Source organism: Bubalus kerabau, chromosome 10 (genome assembly GCF_029407905.1).
Source record: "Bubalus kerabau isolate K-KA32 ecotype Philippines breed swamp buffalo chromosome 10, PCC_UOA_SB_1v2, whole genome shotgun sequence".
Classification (NCBI taxonomy): Eukaryota; Metazoa; Chordata; class Mammalia; order Artiodactyla; family Bovidae; genus Bubalus; species Bubalus kerabau.
The window spans coordinates 66,617,281-66,634,208 of NC_073633.1; the positions used below are offsets into that span (position 1 = coordinate 66,617,281).

General features: G+C 39.0%; 1 protein-coding gene across 2 annotated transcripts in view; it reads left to right on the top strand.

The window, feature by feature from the left end:
• The window catches only part of FBN1 (fibrillin 1), a 264,581-nt gene that overhangs the window by 25,013 nt on the left and 222,640 nt on the right, over positions 1-16,928 (top strand). For both annotated transcript variants that reach the window (XM_055538037.1, XM_055538036.1), the window contains exons 3-4: positions 9,453-9,535; positions 12,222-12,320. In XM_055538037.1, the coding sequence (XP_055394012.1) occupies positions 9,453-9,535; positions 12,222-12,320 (182 nt within the window). The remainder of the gene's footprint in view (positions 1-9,452; positions 9,536-12,221; positions 12,321-16,928) is intronic.

Consider the following 16,928-nt stretch of genomic DNA (forward strand, 5'->3'; position numbering starts at 1 on the left):
CTGAACCACTAGGGAACCCCATTTAACTGTCTATAACCATTTAAATAGTCATGGAATATTCTTCTCTTAAATAGATTAATTTATAAGAAATAGTTCTCACTATGAGACGGTTTTCTATGTTGGCCTCATTTATAGCTGGCCTGTTTATGATACTGAAGAGATGGTATTAATCTTTGTTAATTATGATTTGTACTTACTGAGGCATTTAGTCAGTGTTCTCTTGTATGCTTCTGAACAGACTGCAAGATGTTCCTGGCATAACAAGCATTGTTTCTCTGTTTGAAGAACTGTTAGACTGGGATCAGAGGGCCTACGGGTGGGTTTCACAGATGAGACTCTGTACATAAAATTATTTAAAGTATATAATTGCAATATCACATATGTAGGTTTTTGAGAAGTATGTCTGGAATTGTGTTGGTAGGTTGAAACATGATGGGATTAATCAAGGGAAAGAGATTAGTGTTGTGAGGGGAGATGGAATTATACACTAAACACAAAGGTAGAAGAGCTAGTATGAATGTGAAAGAAGAGTTTGGAGAGTGTGTGTGTGTGTGTGTATGTGTGTGTTGGGGGAGGGGACTTGTACGAGAGTGACAGCTGAGTCCCTGAAGAGAAAGGAGGAGCAGAGCCGGAGTGTGGAAGTTGATCGCACTGAAAGGTATCTGAAGCTAATAGTGAGATGTTTAACATTTTATGGTGATTAAAGGTCTATCTCTGAATCCCAGGAGAATGGAATTAGGCATGGTGAATATGAAAAGATGCTTAGCAACTACTGAGAACCTACTGTATAGCTCAGGAAATCTAGACAATGCCCTGTGGTGACCTAAATGGGAAGGAAGTCCAACTGCTGTACAGTAGAAACTAACACAATATGGTAAAGCAACTGTACTCCAATAAAAAGTAATTAAAAAAAGAAGCAGCTTAGCTACATTGTCCTAGTGGAGCAGAGAGGAACTAAGAAGCCAGGAAAAAGGAATGTGATATTAGTCCAACAGTGAAACACTAGGATTTGGACAAGGGATTTACGAATGGGGTTAGAGGATTTGAGAGTCATTTCAACAGTGGGATGAAATAAAACTAGTGACCCCTCTTAGCAACTGGGAAACATCAAGGCATAACTCAGATAGTCCCCTTCCAAGCTTACCTCGGGTGATGAGGCTAGACGCTCTTGTTCTGAGCTCCTTAGCTCCTCAGGCAGGCCTAGACGCCTGCACTGTGCTGTCATACTGGCCTGCTCGGCATACTTGTCTGTCTGCTTTCAGGAGCAAAGACTCTTATCTTAGTCACCTTTGAGGGAATGTAACAGTTTATTTATAATTGCATGGTAACAATATTATTGTTATTTTACTTTTAAATAAACTTTAAAAGCTCTGATAAATTTTAGAACAGTCTTAGATTTACAAGAAAAAAAAGCAACAAAAAAAAAAACAGGAGGATAATACCAAGAGCTCCTATAAACCCTGGACACAAATTTCTCTGCTGTTAGCCTCCTATACTAGTTTGATACATTGATGACAATTAACTGAACCAATATTGATACATTTTTGTTAACTAAAGTCCATTTTTTATTCAGATTAATTTATTTTTTAACTGAATGTCCTTTTGATTGTTCAAAATCCCATCCAGGATGCCACATCACATTTAGTTTTCATGTCTTCTTAGGATGTGACAGTTTCTCAGACTTTCCTTGTTTGTGATGACCATGACCGTTTTGAGGACTATTGGCTAGGAATTTTGTAGATTATCCCTCAATTAGGATTTTTTGGGAAATGTTTAAGGAGTAGTGAGTTATACTTCACCTTTTTGAAGGCAGAGTATCTACATAAATTATTTGGAATTTATTAGCACAAGAGACTTTGCTCTTTTCTTGTCTTTATTTATTCAATCATGTATTTATCAATCTTGACTCATAGACATTTATTTTATACTTTGGATTATAATCCAATACTACTTTTGTTATTCTGCTACTTAAATGTTTCTAGCTTTGGCCACTGGGAGCTCTTCATTTGGCTCCTGTATCCCTGACATATGCTCATCATTGTGAGTTCTGTTTCTTTGTTTGGCAGTTACCTTCTACTTTCTATCGCCACGTGATACTCCAGACTCACCCTGTGCACTTCTTGCCCAGTCCTCGAGTCAGCCATGTGTCCCAGGAGCCCTGGTTCCTTTTATTGGAGAATGGTATTAGAAACCATGATCTTGGTGTTAAGTATGCTTCTCTTAGTTACTTTTATTTCTTATCTAACACAGGGCCTAACACACAGTAGATTCTCACTGAATATGGTTGAATGGCTTTGAGTTTGTCTATACTCGCCTTGTAGACAAGGCAGTTATTCACATGCCTTATTGTGTGCTCAGCAGTGAATTTACTGGCTATACCAGAAGATGAGTTATGTGATCTTGGATGCCTTGTTGCTGCTGTTGTTCAGTTGCTAAGTCTTTGTGACCCTGTGGACTGCAGCACACCAGGCTTCCCTGTCCTTCATTTTCTCCTGTCTCTTGGAATTTGCTCAAACTTATGTCCATTGTGTTAGTGATGCCATGCAACCATCTCATCCTCTGTCAATTGGAGGTAGTAACAGACCATTTCTTTCTAGAGGCCCTGAGAGTAGAAATTGAGAGAGAGAGAGAGAGAGAGAGAGAGAGAGAGAGAAGGGACAGGAAGGAAGGAGGGAAAAGAAGCGAAGGGAGGGAAGCCTTGAGAAACAGACAGACACTGGCTTTGGAGGTGAGGATAATGGAGTTACTAATCTAACAGAGATGGGAGAAAGCAAGAAGAGGATAAACCTCCTGCAAACCAGAATACCAATGGTTCATCTTCCTGTTCCTTTTGAAATCATTTTCATTCAGAAAAATTGTGTGTGGTAGCTTAGAGAGGTTGGCTGACTGGCTTAAGTCTTCCAACGAGAAAGCCAGGATTGTCTGTGTCCCAGCCAGTGCTGATCTAGACAATCCAGAAATACGTCCCGGGGTCTGGAGAGCCTGGCTGATGCTTGAGGAGACCATGGAAGCCATTTTCATTGCTGGGGTTTGAAGTTTCATTACTCGATTTGTTGTGACTGGCAGATGGGTTGGAATGGTCACATGTATTCAGATCACTGCTATGACCTCTGCCTTCGGCTAAGAAGAGAGCCAGAATAAAATAAATAAAATAAGGGCGGAGCAGTTGCAAAGTTTACTGAAGCAGTAGAGTCATTTATGAGATAGCACAGATGGTTTTTCTTTTTACCTGGATAAAATCTGTCAAAGTACTCATAAAATAATGATGTATGGTTCCACATTATATATAGCTCATTTGCATATTATAGTTTTTTCATCTCATTTTTGATAAAGTTGTAATTATTTTTAAACTCTGAAACTGGACTATTAGGATGTCTACCTTGAGGTGTGTTACATGGGCACCTTTTGTCATGTGGTGGCATATGCTTTTGATACCTCCCCATACTTATGCTCAAGAGGACTAAATGATAACTTTTTTCCCTGAAGGTCAAAGAAGCCAGCAGGGTCCATATCATTAACCTTTCAGTTCAGTTCAGTTCAGTCGCTCAGTCGTGTCCGACTCTTTGCGACCCCATGAATTGCAGCACGCCAGGCCTCCCTGTCCATCACCAACTCCCGGAGTTCACTCAGGCTCATGTCCATTGAGTCAGTGATGTCATCCAGCCATCTCATCCTCTGCCGTCCCCTTCTCCTCCTGCCCCCAATCCCTCCCAGCATCAGAGTCTTTTCCAATGAGTCAACTCTTCGCGTGAGGTGGCCAAAGTACTGGAGTTTCAGCTTTAGCCTCATTCCTTCCAAAGAAATCCCAGGGCTGATCTCCTTCAGGATGGACTGGTTGGATCTCCTTGCAGTCCAAGGGACTCTCAAGAGTCTTCACCAACACCACAGTTCAAAAGCATCAATTCTTCGGCGCTCAACCTTCTTCGCAGTCCAACTCTCACATCCATACATGAGCACTGGAAAAACCATAGCCTTGACTAGACGGACCTTTGTTGGCAAAGTAATGTCTCTGCTTTTGAATATGCTATCTAAGTTGGTCATAACTTTTCTTCCAAGAAGTAAGCGTCTTTTAACTGGAGAAGGGAATGGCAAACCACTTCAGTATCCTTGCCTTGCGAACCCCATGAACATTATCATTAGCCTTTACCTAATGCTTATTATTCTGTTTGTCCAAAGTTTTATCACTTCACAACTGAGAAACTCATGCATATAAAATAGGAGTCCCTTGAATTTGTTTTTATTACCCTGGTCTTGTCTGAAAAATACTTTGCATTTGGGATAGGAAACAGAAGGGCTATCCTGGCTATAAGACGCCAGACTCACAGAAGTGGGTTCTGGCTTAGGAATGTGGACACACTGCAGACATCTCACACAGAGGCCAATTCTTACAATGATGTGGTCAGACGTGGTAGAGCCCAGCTGTTTGCTCCATTGAGAGGGGCTTTAGCTAGCCCACCCAATCTCTGAGACTGTGTCTGAACTGGATCCAAATATCCAGCCTGCCGAGGCTCACTTCTCCCCTAGAGTGACTGGAGTTGGGTTGTTGCAGGGCTAACATTCAGAGCAACTGGTAAGAAAAGTTACAAAGAGTAATTGAAAAAATGTAATGTATAGCAGTAAAGTGGAATCATATCCTTCCCACCATAAACTATTAAGAATCAGGTAAAACAGTTTATGTTTGTCTTTGGTCAGTTGATGGACATTTTTTGATATTTTTAATCTATGACACCATTAATGCTGCTGAGTGAATATCATTTTATTACCTAAATACATCTTTGCCTTAAGACAGTGTGCTCTAAAATAAGATTTCCTGGGTTCAAATCCCCATTCTCTACTAAGCTATGGGACTTTAGCTAGCTAGCTTGTTTACCCTTCCTAAGACATAGTTTCCTTACTGTTAAAATAGTAATAATAGAATTTAGCTCAGAGAGTTTCTATGAAGATGAAATAATGTATCTTTAGCACTTGGTATATCTTTTCTCTGTGAATTTTACCTTTAATTTGCTGAATGCTACTGCCACTTGCCTGGAGCTCTAACTCTGACTTTTGTTAGTGATGTGTTAGTGGGTATATCTGATGAAGTACAAAGGAAGAGGTCTGAATGCTACACTTTTATTTACACAAAAAAGTAACTTCATTAATGATTTGTCTTCTTTATTAATGATTTTTTGTGCTGAAACCTGGAGAGTAAAATCTTTTAGAATGGAAATAATCCAACATGTCTACTTTAGACTTCAAATATCTTAGTGCTTTCCAACTTAAATAAGACATTCATTTCTAGAATTAAACCGTGTATGTGTGTGTGTGTGTGTGTGTGTGTGTAAGTAGAATAAGTGCCATCCAGTTAGTTTGCAGTTCTCAAGACCAAAGTCAGCAGAGGAGAAAACTTATATCTTTCTAATACTTTGTATTCAGCCACAAGACATAGTAGTGTTTAGTGTTGTTGAAGAACAAATGGTAACAAGACAAAGCAATTGTCATTTGATGATATTGGTTGAAGTTAAATAATATATTACCTATTAAAAAGGACAATGTTATTAAACTCCAAAAAGTCAGAGCATGAAAAGAAATCATAATTCAACACTATATAGAATTTTAAGAAATGCAATGAAATGAAAATGTGATAATTAATGAAAGGGAACGATGAATGCTTCATTCTAATGGAGCAGGAAGTACCCTGTTTATGAGATAAGAAGTTCATACGTTTAAAGTAAAAATTATTGTTTTAAATAAAAGATGATCAAAGTATAACAGGATATATTTTTAAAATGAATAGTTATAGATGGGTATTAATTGAGGAAGCAAAAGAACTTTCTGCTTCCCCAGATCTTCATCTCCTGAGGCAAAGAGTTTTAACCATTTCTGTTTTTATTCTTCTCATATTTATCCTCTTGACGCCATGCACTGTGTTTGTACCTCTGTGTCTACATTTAAACAGTACATATTGGCTTCTTGCCGTGAGAGATGGGGACATAGCTCACTTGGATCTATACTTTTACTCTCTCTTCTCGTTCCCATTTTTTAAATAATTATTGAATGACTTTTTGTTGTTGGTATTTTATTTTTTTATTTTTATTTTTATTTTTTTACAAAAAGACATTCAAGAATTATTTTTTTATTATACTCATAAGTTTAGTAGTGATTATAATATGGAAGGGGACTTTTGCAGCTAAATCAATGAATTTAGGGGATAATGGATTATACCTAAACTTTTTCTAAATGGTTTCTAAATAGAAAACCCACATGGTTTTCTAAAGAATCGCATGCAAAAGTTCATTTTAATTGAAGGCAGAATATTAATTTGATTCAATTACAATAAATCACTAGATGATATGGCGATAAAAAATGTAATGGGCACTATTAGTTTTCTTCATTGATCTACCATGCTATCAATATTCACAGTAATTATAAAGCAGGCACATAGATAACAAAATCCAGTCGATAGATCCAAGGACACCGATTTCCTTTCATTTGATGGAAAAACATAGACTACAGTGCTTTAAATTGCTCTTCTCATTTTCATTAAAGGACATCAGTTCAGTTCAGTTGCTTAGTCCTGCCCAACTCTTTGTGACCCCATGGACTGCAGCATGCCAGGCTTTTCTGTCCATCACCAACTCCTGGAGCTTGCTCAAGCTCATGTCCATCAAGTTGCTGATGCCATCCAACCATCTCATCCTCTGTAAGCCCCTTCTCCTCCTGCCTTCAATCTTTTCTTTTCGCAGTTTCAGGGTCTTTTCCAATGAGTCAGTTCTTCATAATAGGTGGCCAAAATATTAGAGCTTCAGCTTCAGCATCAGTCCTTCTAATGAATATTCAGGATTGATTTCCTCTAGGATTGACTGGTTTGATCCCCTTCCAGTCCAAGGGACTTTCAAGAGTCTTCTCCAACACCACAGTTCAAAAGCATCAATTAAAAAATTAAGTTCTTAAACCTCTATTTCCTGAATTAATTGCTTTATTTCTCTCCACACTTTTCTTTCCAACTTGTTTCTTGATTTATGACACATGATAGTTTAAAACATTTACCTTTGGTTTTGTAACCATTGTAAATTGCAGTGTCTTCCATGTTTTGTCTGTAGGTTGATTCTAAACATTGAAGGAACAATAAAGAATGTCTATTACTGTGATTTTTCAAATATCTTGGAAAGTCTTTTGAATATCTTGCTTTGTAGGACTGATTTTGTACTCTTTTTTACCTACTTTTTTTTTTTTTAACCCTGTTGTATGTGTTTACTCCATAAATACACTCATTCTTGTCAGACAGTGTGTCCTGGTTTTTGTTTGAAAAACATAGTTACTCTGAGTACAGGACACCCTACAAAAGGCTCAGGGACTCTCTGAAGCTCTTCCAGGGTTTGGTTTGGAGTTGCATCGAATCCAGTGGAGTTGTTGGTGGGGAAGGTTTGAGATGGTTGACTTTGGCCTGGATTGTCATTTCAGATTGAGAGAACTTTTATGAAGTTTGGGTGTTCTCCTGCCCCAGCTGTCTGTCCTATCTCTTCCTCTCACTCCCCTTTCCAAGATTATGAGTTGCCCTGGGAAGTTCTGGGCACTCTGAACTAATGTTTAGGGCACTACTTTGTTACAGGAGGGACAGAGAATGGACAGCATTTGGCTTGGAATTCCCAGTAAAGTTTCTCTCTCTTCCTTAATCTCTTATGGTTCCTTTGGCTGAATAGCTAATTTAGATCAGAAGATAATTCCACCACCATGCTGCTGCTGCTATGTGTTTTCATTGTCTTTTTCATTTATAAGCTTTTCATGTTCATTAGGAGAAGGCAATAGCACCCCACTCCAGTACTCTTGCCTGGAAAATCCCATGGACGGAGGAGCCTGGTAGGCTGCAGTCCATGGGGTCGCGAAAAGTCGATCATGACTGAGCGACTTCCCTTTCACTTTTCACCTTCATGCATCAGAGAAGGAAATGGCAACCCACTCCAGTGTTCTTGCCTGGAGAATCCCAGGGATGGGGGAGCCTGGTGGGCTGCCGACTATGGGGTTGCACAGAGTCGGACATGACTGAAGCAACTTAGCAGCAGCAGCATATTCATTATTTCATCTGATACACACACATGTGATGTGGACACATTCCATTATCCCAATTGTAGAGAAATAAACTAAGGCTCAGAGAGTTCCCAACACCAGGCACATATTAAGCCTCTATCCAATAATTTTCTGTCTAGCATTGGAATAGCCCTGGCTATTCTACCCTGGCTAATCCTACCCTGGCTAGGTATGTATTTGGGGCCCTCTCCTTGGCTCCTCCATCCTTCTTCTTTCTCTTTCTGATGTCAGGATCAGTTGGTCTGAAGTATGCATTTTTCCCTGTAGGATGTTCCAGGTTCTCTGGGGCTGTAAAGGGAGTTCAGGACGGGGAAAAGACTTGAACTCATTTTCCAATCCTGCATTTGGTTAAAGTGGTGAGTTTAGGGAGAATACAGGAGGGTTCTGTGCAAATATAGTGAGAATATGTGAATACACCCCAACAGAAAATGTATTTTAGCTCTGCAATAGTTTTTAAAGGCTTATACTTATGGGACTATAGTATTTATACCAGCAAGGCTTTGGATAGCTGCGATTTTGTGAAATTGATTGTAAAACCTTTGCTCTGCCTTATCAGCCCCTCAACTTGAAGAACTGGCGTCAATGTTCAGGCCCGCAGATGTGGCAGAGTGAAATGAATCGTTTCTTCTGGGTGTCTGTGTTATATCCTCTGCCTTAGTTTCCAGTGTAAAATTTGCTAAATCTTTACCCAGTTGTTCCCTTAAAGAGTTAAATATGGATCATCTGGATTCTGAATGCATGGCTTTGTTCCAAAACATGTGATGAACTGTCTGTAAACAAGAAATCCAGTTGACATGGACTTTATTTTCCTGTAACTGTGGGTATCAACTATGTTTCCAAACTTTTGCTAAAGAAATATTTACATGTTTTGGCTTTTATTTTTTTTCTGACTAATGTCGGAGTTTGCATTCCTATAATTCTGGTGAAAGGAAGAATGTGGTCATAGTTTAGAGGGTAGATTGGCCATAGGAAAAAATACACACAACTTCAATGAGTAAAAATATAAGACCTAATATTCAATATACTTCATGATGACTTTTCTTAACTAGATTGGTAAATATATTGTTCAAACTAGACTCGTGTAACACCATAAATTTTTATATCTGTGCATTGTGATAGAACTGCATTTTGTTTCTATGGTCTTTATTTTCCTGATGCTCTGTATACATAGGTGATATTAAGCATATCCTTATTGGTATCATTCTGTTAAAATGTACCAAACTACTAAGCCAGCATTGAGTCCCATGAGCTTACTGTTCTTGTCTGCAAAGATTCATACTGTTCTAATAGCTCAGGAATTTTTTCCTTTAATTTAGTCACATATTCTTTTTGGAAAAAAAAAATATGGAGTTATCATGATTGAATTTTTTTTGTTTTTATTTCAGACCCAATGTCTGTGGATCACGTTATAATGCTTACTGTTGCCCTGGATGGAAGACTTTACCTGGTGGAAATCAGTGTATTGTCCGTAAGTAATAGGCAATCTATTATTTTTCATCGTTTTCTTTTGTTTTGGTTGCATGGTGATTCTTAGTATTCTGTCCTATGTAACTACATACCATTAATATGTTAATAGCAGAGCCTTCCAGCTCAAAGATTTTCCTACTTCCTCTGAATCCAGCTTTGGAATATATTAACTCATGCAAGCCACTGTTAATACTTTAATCCAGTGACTTCCTTTAGAATGTTTCTGAGATAGAGGGAATAGAGCCACAGGGATACTCTGATTAAGGTATCAGGTCATTGCATCTATTATTCCTGGTTGCGTAGATGATGTCATCACTTTGATAGGGTTTTTTAAAACAGTTTATCATTGCTGCCTTCCTTATTGTAATTTCTGTGTTGGCCACCTACAAGCCTACCCAAACCTTGCGTGTTGAATCTGGGTGATGGAGGCTAAAAGGAAACCTAACTCTTAGACAAAGAGGAGAGGAAGCTGATAGAGCATCATATGAAAATGAGTGAAAAGACTGGGGGAGGAACTCAGATGGTACCAGAGATTCCTGTATTGATTCTGCTTCTGTGGCAAAGCTCAGATTCTCATATCCCACAAATGTTGTGCCACAAGTCACATGCCAGACAAGGTGGTGTTTAATGGAGATACTAAGTAAGATTAGTTATGGCATTGGTCCTCCATGAACTTTTACACTCATCGCACCTGTGAAATAATTTTCAGTTTTTGGAAAAATCCATTAGTATAATAGGGAAATTTAGAGCTGAGAAGCCATTAAGGAATCATGTCATCCCTCTTCTTATTTGGCCAAAAATGGTCTGTGGAGAAGAAGAGATTATTTCAATCAGCATTCTTTTGGTGACCTGAAAAAGTTAATTTCCTTCCCATTTCTTGATTTTGACTAAAAAAACTTATTCATTTGACACCTTGTGGTTTATTTCAAAATCAAAGCTGACTAAGAGAGGGATGTAATGGGTTTTGGAGTTTTCTAAATGAACTTGACAACAAAACCCTTTCCCTAGTGTTCTGTGGAATCTCTGAGAAATGCTACCTTCAGGTATTTAAGTATTTGTAGAGCCTTTTGAAAGCTTATTTCTTAATAGTTTTCAATCTCCATCCTAGGGCTCTTCTGACGTTTTGATGCATTTTCTATCAAGGGCATTATTTTTGGCCTTGCATATTTCATTTACTTCTTTCAAGTTTGTGCAGGAGTTTGATGGAAAGAATCAAGTCTATGAGTATAAAAGAGTAGTGACCAAATCTTGGTCTTTTGATCAGTGTAAACCATTTGCCATTTGAACTTATTCTTCGGTCCAGTTAGCAGAGCATTTGGTACCAGTATGATATTAGTCTCTGGGTGGCTTGAAGATATTAATGGCTTCCTGACTGTAGAATCAGTACTATTAAGTGGATTCACACTTCTCTTCTCAGACTGTTGATGTGGTTCACAACAGGACTAAATGTGTAGGATACAAGTTGCTCTGTAGATCAGATGTTCTCAGCTGGCAGGATCTGAACCAAGAAGCAGCCTGAGCCAGCCATGAAATTTTTTATAAAGATTACTAAATTTTAAACATTTACAATAAAATAGGCTACCAAGATTACTGTTACAAGTTTTATATCACTAACTCTAAGTTAGTGTAAAAAACAGAATGTGTATGTGTATTAGTCGCTAAGTCATGTTTGACTCTTGCGACCCCAAGGCCTGTAGCCCACCAGGCTCCTCTGTCCATGGGATTTTCCAGGCAAGAATACTGTAGTAGGTTGCCATTTCCTTCTCCAAGGGAATCTTCTAGACCCAGGAATGAAACCCAGGTCTCTTGCATCGCAGGCGGATGCCTGCATGGCAGGCAGATTCTTTACCCACTGAGCTACAGAAAGCCCCATACATACATACATACATACATAAATATGTATATGGACTTCTCTGGTGGCTCAGTGGCAAAGAATCCTCCTGACAATGCAAGAGACACAGGAGAAGCAGGTTTGATCCCTGGATTGGGAAGATCCCCTGGGGGAGGAAACGAACCCACTCCGGTATTCTTGTTTGGGAAATCCCATGGACAGAGAAGGCTGGTGGGCTACAGTTCATGGGCTCACAAAGAATTGGACACTACTTAGCTACTGAACAACATATATATGTGTGTGTATGTATATGCAGGAATATATATACAAACATACAAATATATATATGTGTGTGTGTGTGTGTGTGTGTATAAACATATATATATATATATATATATATATATAAAAAGAGAGAGAGAGAGGAGGAAATGGCAACCTACTCCAGTATTTTTGCCTGGAAAATCGCACGGGCCAAGGAACCTGGCGGACTACAGCCCATGAGGTTACAAAAAGTTGGACCACGACTAAGCGACTAAACAATGCAGGATTTTTGTTTTGTTTTGTTTTCCTTTTATAGACTATCCTGGGCTTATTGACAGATTGTGAGCTGTGGAATAAGTAAAGAGAGGCTAGAGAACTGCTCATACGGCTAAGAGAGCTTCCCAGTCTTAGATTCTGCTTAGTCTAACAGGTTTGTTTTATACGTGAATAGACCTGAAGCCTAAGGTCACACAGGTCATGATAGCAAAGTTATCAAGGAACTTGATAGTCCAAGTTTCCTCACCTGAGGATTGGGGCCCTGTGAATCACCGTGCTCTGAAGCCATGTGCTAACAGACCTCTGGTTTTATTCATAGCCATTTGCCGGCATTCCTGTGGGGATGGATTTTGTTCGAGGCCAAATATGTGCACTTGCCCATCTGGTCAGATAGCTCCTTCCTGTGGCTCCAGATCCAGTGAGTATAACATGTCATTATATATAATATTATTTTATGTGGTTATGCCCTATTTTCTCCTAAATTTGCTTTTGGCTTTTCTCTTGCCTGCAATACATTTTTTTTTTTTTTTTTCACTAGAACATCTGCCTTCTCTGCTCTGCCCAAAATACTTGGAATGGCTGTCCTCAGTCTGGCCTCCCATTTCCCTTCTTCACTTTTTATAGGGAAATTACCTGTGGGACATAGTTACTATGAATAATATAAAGATTGTGGCGTCCTTCTGTGTAGGTGTCATCTTATTTATCTTTGTATCTCCAGTGTAAATACCATAAAAGATACTCAATGACATGATCGTTTAATGAACATTTTTGACTCAAGGAAACTAGGCATTCTTCCTTGTGGTACTGAAGTAGGAATCTGATTAAACACTTTTTACAACTGGAGACCCCTGCCTTTTGCGAGAGGACAATATTAGGAGTCATCATGGCAGTTTACTGGGGATGATTTATCATGAAGCACAAACATATTTTGCCTTTTAGAATTTTACCACTTTGTTCATTCCATGATGCCAAGGAAATATTCACAGTTCATTATTCAGAGACTTTGCTGGCATATTCTGTTGTTTTTGTTTTTAACGTGGGTGCTCAGCAGTGAATTAGGGGAAATGTGGGGGTTGGGAAGGAGGTGACTCATTGGTTGTTAAAAAATGAAGTTCAATATAAACAGCCCCTCAACATCTTGACCATTACCAAGGCAAAAATCTTAGGTTCCTTTTCCACTTCCAATTTCTGGTGAGAAAATATATTTCCCTTACAGCATATTCTGGTTTTGACATGGTTTTGAGAGTATTATGGAATATTGTGAGCTTCCCAGGTGGTGCTAGTGACAAAGAACCCACCTGGCGATGCAGGAGATGTGAGAGATGCAGGTTCGATCCCTGGGTTGGGAAGATGCCCTGGAGAAGGGCATGGCAACCCACTCCAGTATTCTTGCCTGGAGAATCTCATGGACAGAGGAGCTTGATGAGCTATAGTCCATAGGGTCGCAGAGTCAGACACAACTGAAGCAACGTAGCATGCATGCATGCATGCATTGTGGAATAAGTACATTCTTTTTTGTTGATTGCAAGTAGAGACTTGAGCATGATCAAGATCCTATTACCTATTAAGTTTAACTTTGGTTCTTATTTAACTGTGGTTCTCATGAACCAACTAACAGAATGGGACCAATAGTGCAGGGCAGCAGACCTTCTTGGTGCCCACTCACATACCTTGGCATTCATGGGTTACACAAACAACTCTGCCTTTAGAGCTCTGTAACATTTTTCTGGCCAGGGAGCATGCATGGCAAGCTGGAAAGGCTGAGGGGATTAATTAGAAGCACCTTTTAACCAGTGACAAACGGAAAGTGTTGGATTAATGCCCGTACTTCCTTGCCTCTCATTTTGCTTAACTATGATGTGTGTTATGCACTGTCTTCTAAAGTTCCCTAGTGGAGCCCAAGCTGCCCATGTAGGAACAGGCTTGAGAATGTACGTCATTAGTTTCCTTCTGTTACCTGTCTCACTTTCCCAGTCTCTTTACCAGTGTTTCCTGAAATTACTTCTAAAAGAAACCACTGACATTTGAGTTATTGTCTCAGAATTTGCTTCTGGTGGAAACCAAATGGAGACAGATAGTTGTAGGTTGGGATAGAAATTCTCCTGTGGGCTGGGGCTCGTTTGCTTATTGCAATGAGTATAGCATGTTCTTCTTCCTTTTTTTTTTTTTTTTTTGCTGTTTTTTTAACTTTTTATGTTGTATTGAGGTATAGCTGATTAATAATGTTGTGAGGGTTTCAGGTGAACAACAAAGGGTAGAATGTTCTTTCTTGATCTCAGCTTGGTTTTGAATGTGTGTTCTCCAAGCAACAAGAGGTTAATCCCATATATCAGGAGCACTTGAGCTGGAGGAGTAGCAGGAGGCAGAGTGCTCAGTTGGCAGCACTTCGGGGAACATGCTGGATGGCTCCACCTCTATCAGGATGATGACCTCCAGGCTGCCTCTGAGGAGTGAGAGCCTCGGGTGGGGAAGGAGACTACATAGCAAGTTGGGAGTAGGACCATCCCTCAGATTGGTCCTTCAACCAGCCACTAACACACCACTCCATAAGGGGGAGAAAGTATAGTCAGGTGGCAAACTGGATATCCAGCTGGAAAGGTCTTCAATGATAGTGTGAGCTGCTAATAATTTAGTCAAGTAAAAATCACGAGATGTGGAGAAAAGAGGTTAATAAGATCAGAGGGAAAAGCCGTGGTTCTAGTACATTTCGAGCTAGTAGCGAGGTGGGAGGAGTGCAGTGGTAAGGTCCTGTGGGCCAGATTAGGGTAGAGGCTGAAGTCCAAGGCTTGTGCATGCTAATCTTTGAGGAGGTTTGGGTCTGTTTGTGGTGCTTGTCCACTGGACAAAATCCCCAAGTACTTTGTGGATGAGAGTGAAGTGAGGGGGAGGACACAGTTTCATGAGGGTTTTTGAGGCATTTGGAGCCTTTAAAATCATTGGCTTGGACTCTACCTGAACTAATAACGTCCAGACAGCTTGCACAACTAAAGCTGGCAGAATGTTTTATTAATAAGTTAAGGGTAGCTGAGGAATGATCAGAATTCATTTCTGATCTTTTTAAATGATGTTCTAGGAAACAGCTCTGCCATCCTATAGAACTTCCTGCCCATGGTGTGGTAGACAAATGTGGGTAGGTCACTTTGCTAACTCCCCTGGTAATAGAAAGATAATCTAACTCAGTGAAATGTTTGCATTCACAACTTGTGGTTCTGGTAAGAAGGAGTAAATTTAGGTCATTTTACCAATATTTCCTGTGAGAAACTGTATACTTGTTATGTGATGGAGTCAAGGAGGTCCAGGTGAGTTGTAGGACCTGGGAGGCTTTAGCCTTCTTATTTGAATATATAAAGAATGAAAGGAAGGTTTTTCTTTCAGGTTGTTTCCAACTTGTGTCCTGTGACTGTTAAAATAGGAAATGATCTCTTAGTGACCTGAATGAGAGATTGCATTTCCAGAAAGTCCAAACTGCCAGCCAGCAATTCCTTTGGATACCAGGAAGTCATGGCTTCCGTTAACCTATTGGGAGTCTTGCCACCAGTCGTTGAGGCACCAGGGCAAAAAGAGGATTGGCTAGACAGGTTCAGAACAGTGGGTTTTCTGGACTTTAATTCTAGGTATATTAGGACTGCTCTCTACTCTCTCAGTCTCTGAGGCCAGAGATGGATCCTGAGCAATTCTAATTCTCATAAAGACCTGTCATGGGTGATTCATGAATTTTCTCACACTCTCCTTAAATATATATAAGTACAATAGATAAGTAAAATAGATAAAGTATATAAAATAGATATCTAAAATGAATAATATAGATATATAAATATAATAATTATCTTTTTAAATAGTATACAGTATATTATTATAAAAGGTGTTCCCTAAATTTCATATTTTAGAATTTTGAGTTGAGTTTATGCTCATTCTATTTTATTCTTTATGCTTCTTAAAAGGATTAAAAAAATTAAACTTACTAGTTTGAGTTAATGGTAGATTCACATTCAATTGTAAGACGTACTTCGTAGCCATCCTGGGTGTCTTTTACCCAGTTTTCCTCATGTTAATGTCTTGTGATACTATAATACAACCAGGCTATTGACATAGATACAGTCAAGCTACAGAATGTTGCTATCACCACCAGGATTCTTCATGTTTCTCTCGTATCCGTTTCCTCCTACATCCTCCTTAACCCTGGCAACCACTAATCTGTTCTCTGTTTCTATAATTTTGTCATTTCAAGAATGTTATATAGATGGAATCACATAGTATATAACCTTTGGGAATTGTCTTTTTTCACTCAGCATAATTCTCTGGGAATTCATCCTTTTGTGGTTGTTCTGTGTATCAGTACTTTGTTCCCTTTTATTGCTGAATTTACATGCTATGAATGTAAGGTTTGTTTAGCCATTCACCCATCAAAAGATATCTGGGTTACTTCTAGTTTTTGGTTAATCAAACAAAGCTGCTATGAACATTTATGTACAGGTTTTTGTGTGAATGTAAGTCTATTTCTTTGGGATAAATGCCCAGAAATGCAATTGCTGGGTTGTATGGTAGTTACGTATTTAGCTTTTCTAGAAACAGCCAGCTGTATTTGGAGTGGCTGTACCATTTTACATTCTCTTCAGCAATGTATGAATGACCCAGTTTCTTTGCATTATCACCAGCTATCAGGGTTGCTGCTGTTTTCAATTCTAGCTGTTCTGATGGGTATGTGGTAATTACATCACTGTAATTTTAATTTGCGTTTTTTCCTACTGGCTTCTAATGTTTATTATTTTTTTCCTGTGCTTATTTGTCACCTGCATATATCTTCTTGAGTGAACTGTTGTCTCTTCACGTCTTTTGCCTTGATTCTAATTGGATTCTTTTCTAATTTAGTGTTTTGAGAGTTCTATGTGTACTTTAAATCCTAGCCCTTAATCAGCTATGTCATTTGCAGACGTTTTCTCTCACTCTATAGCTTGTCTTTTCATCTTCTAACAGAGCAAAAGTTTTAAAATATGTTTGAGTCCAATTTATCAATTTTTTCTTTAAT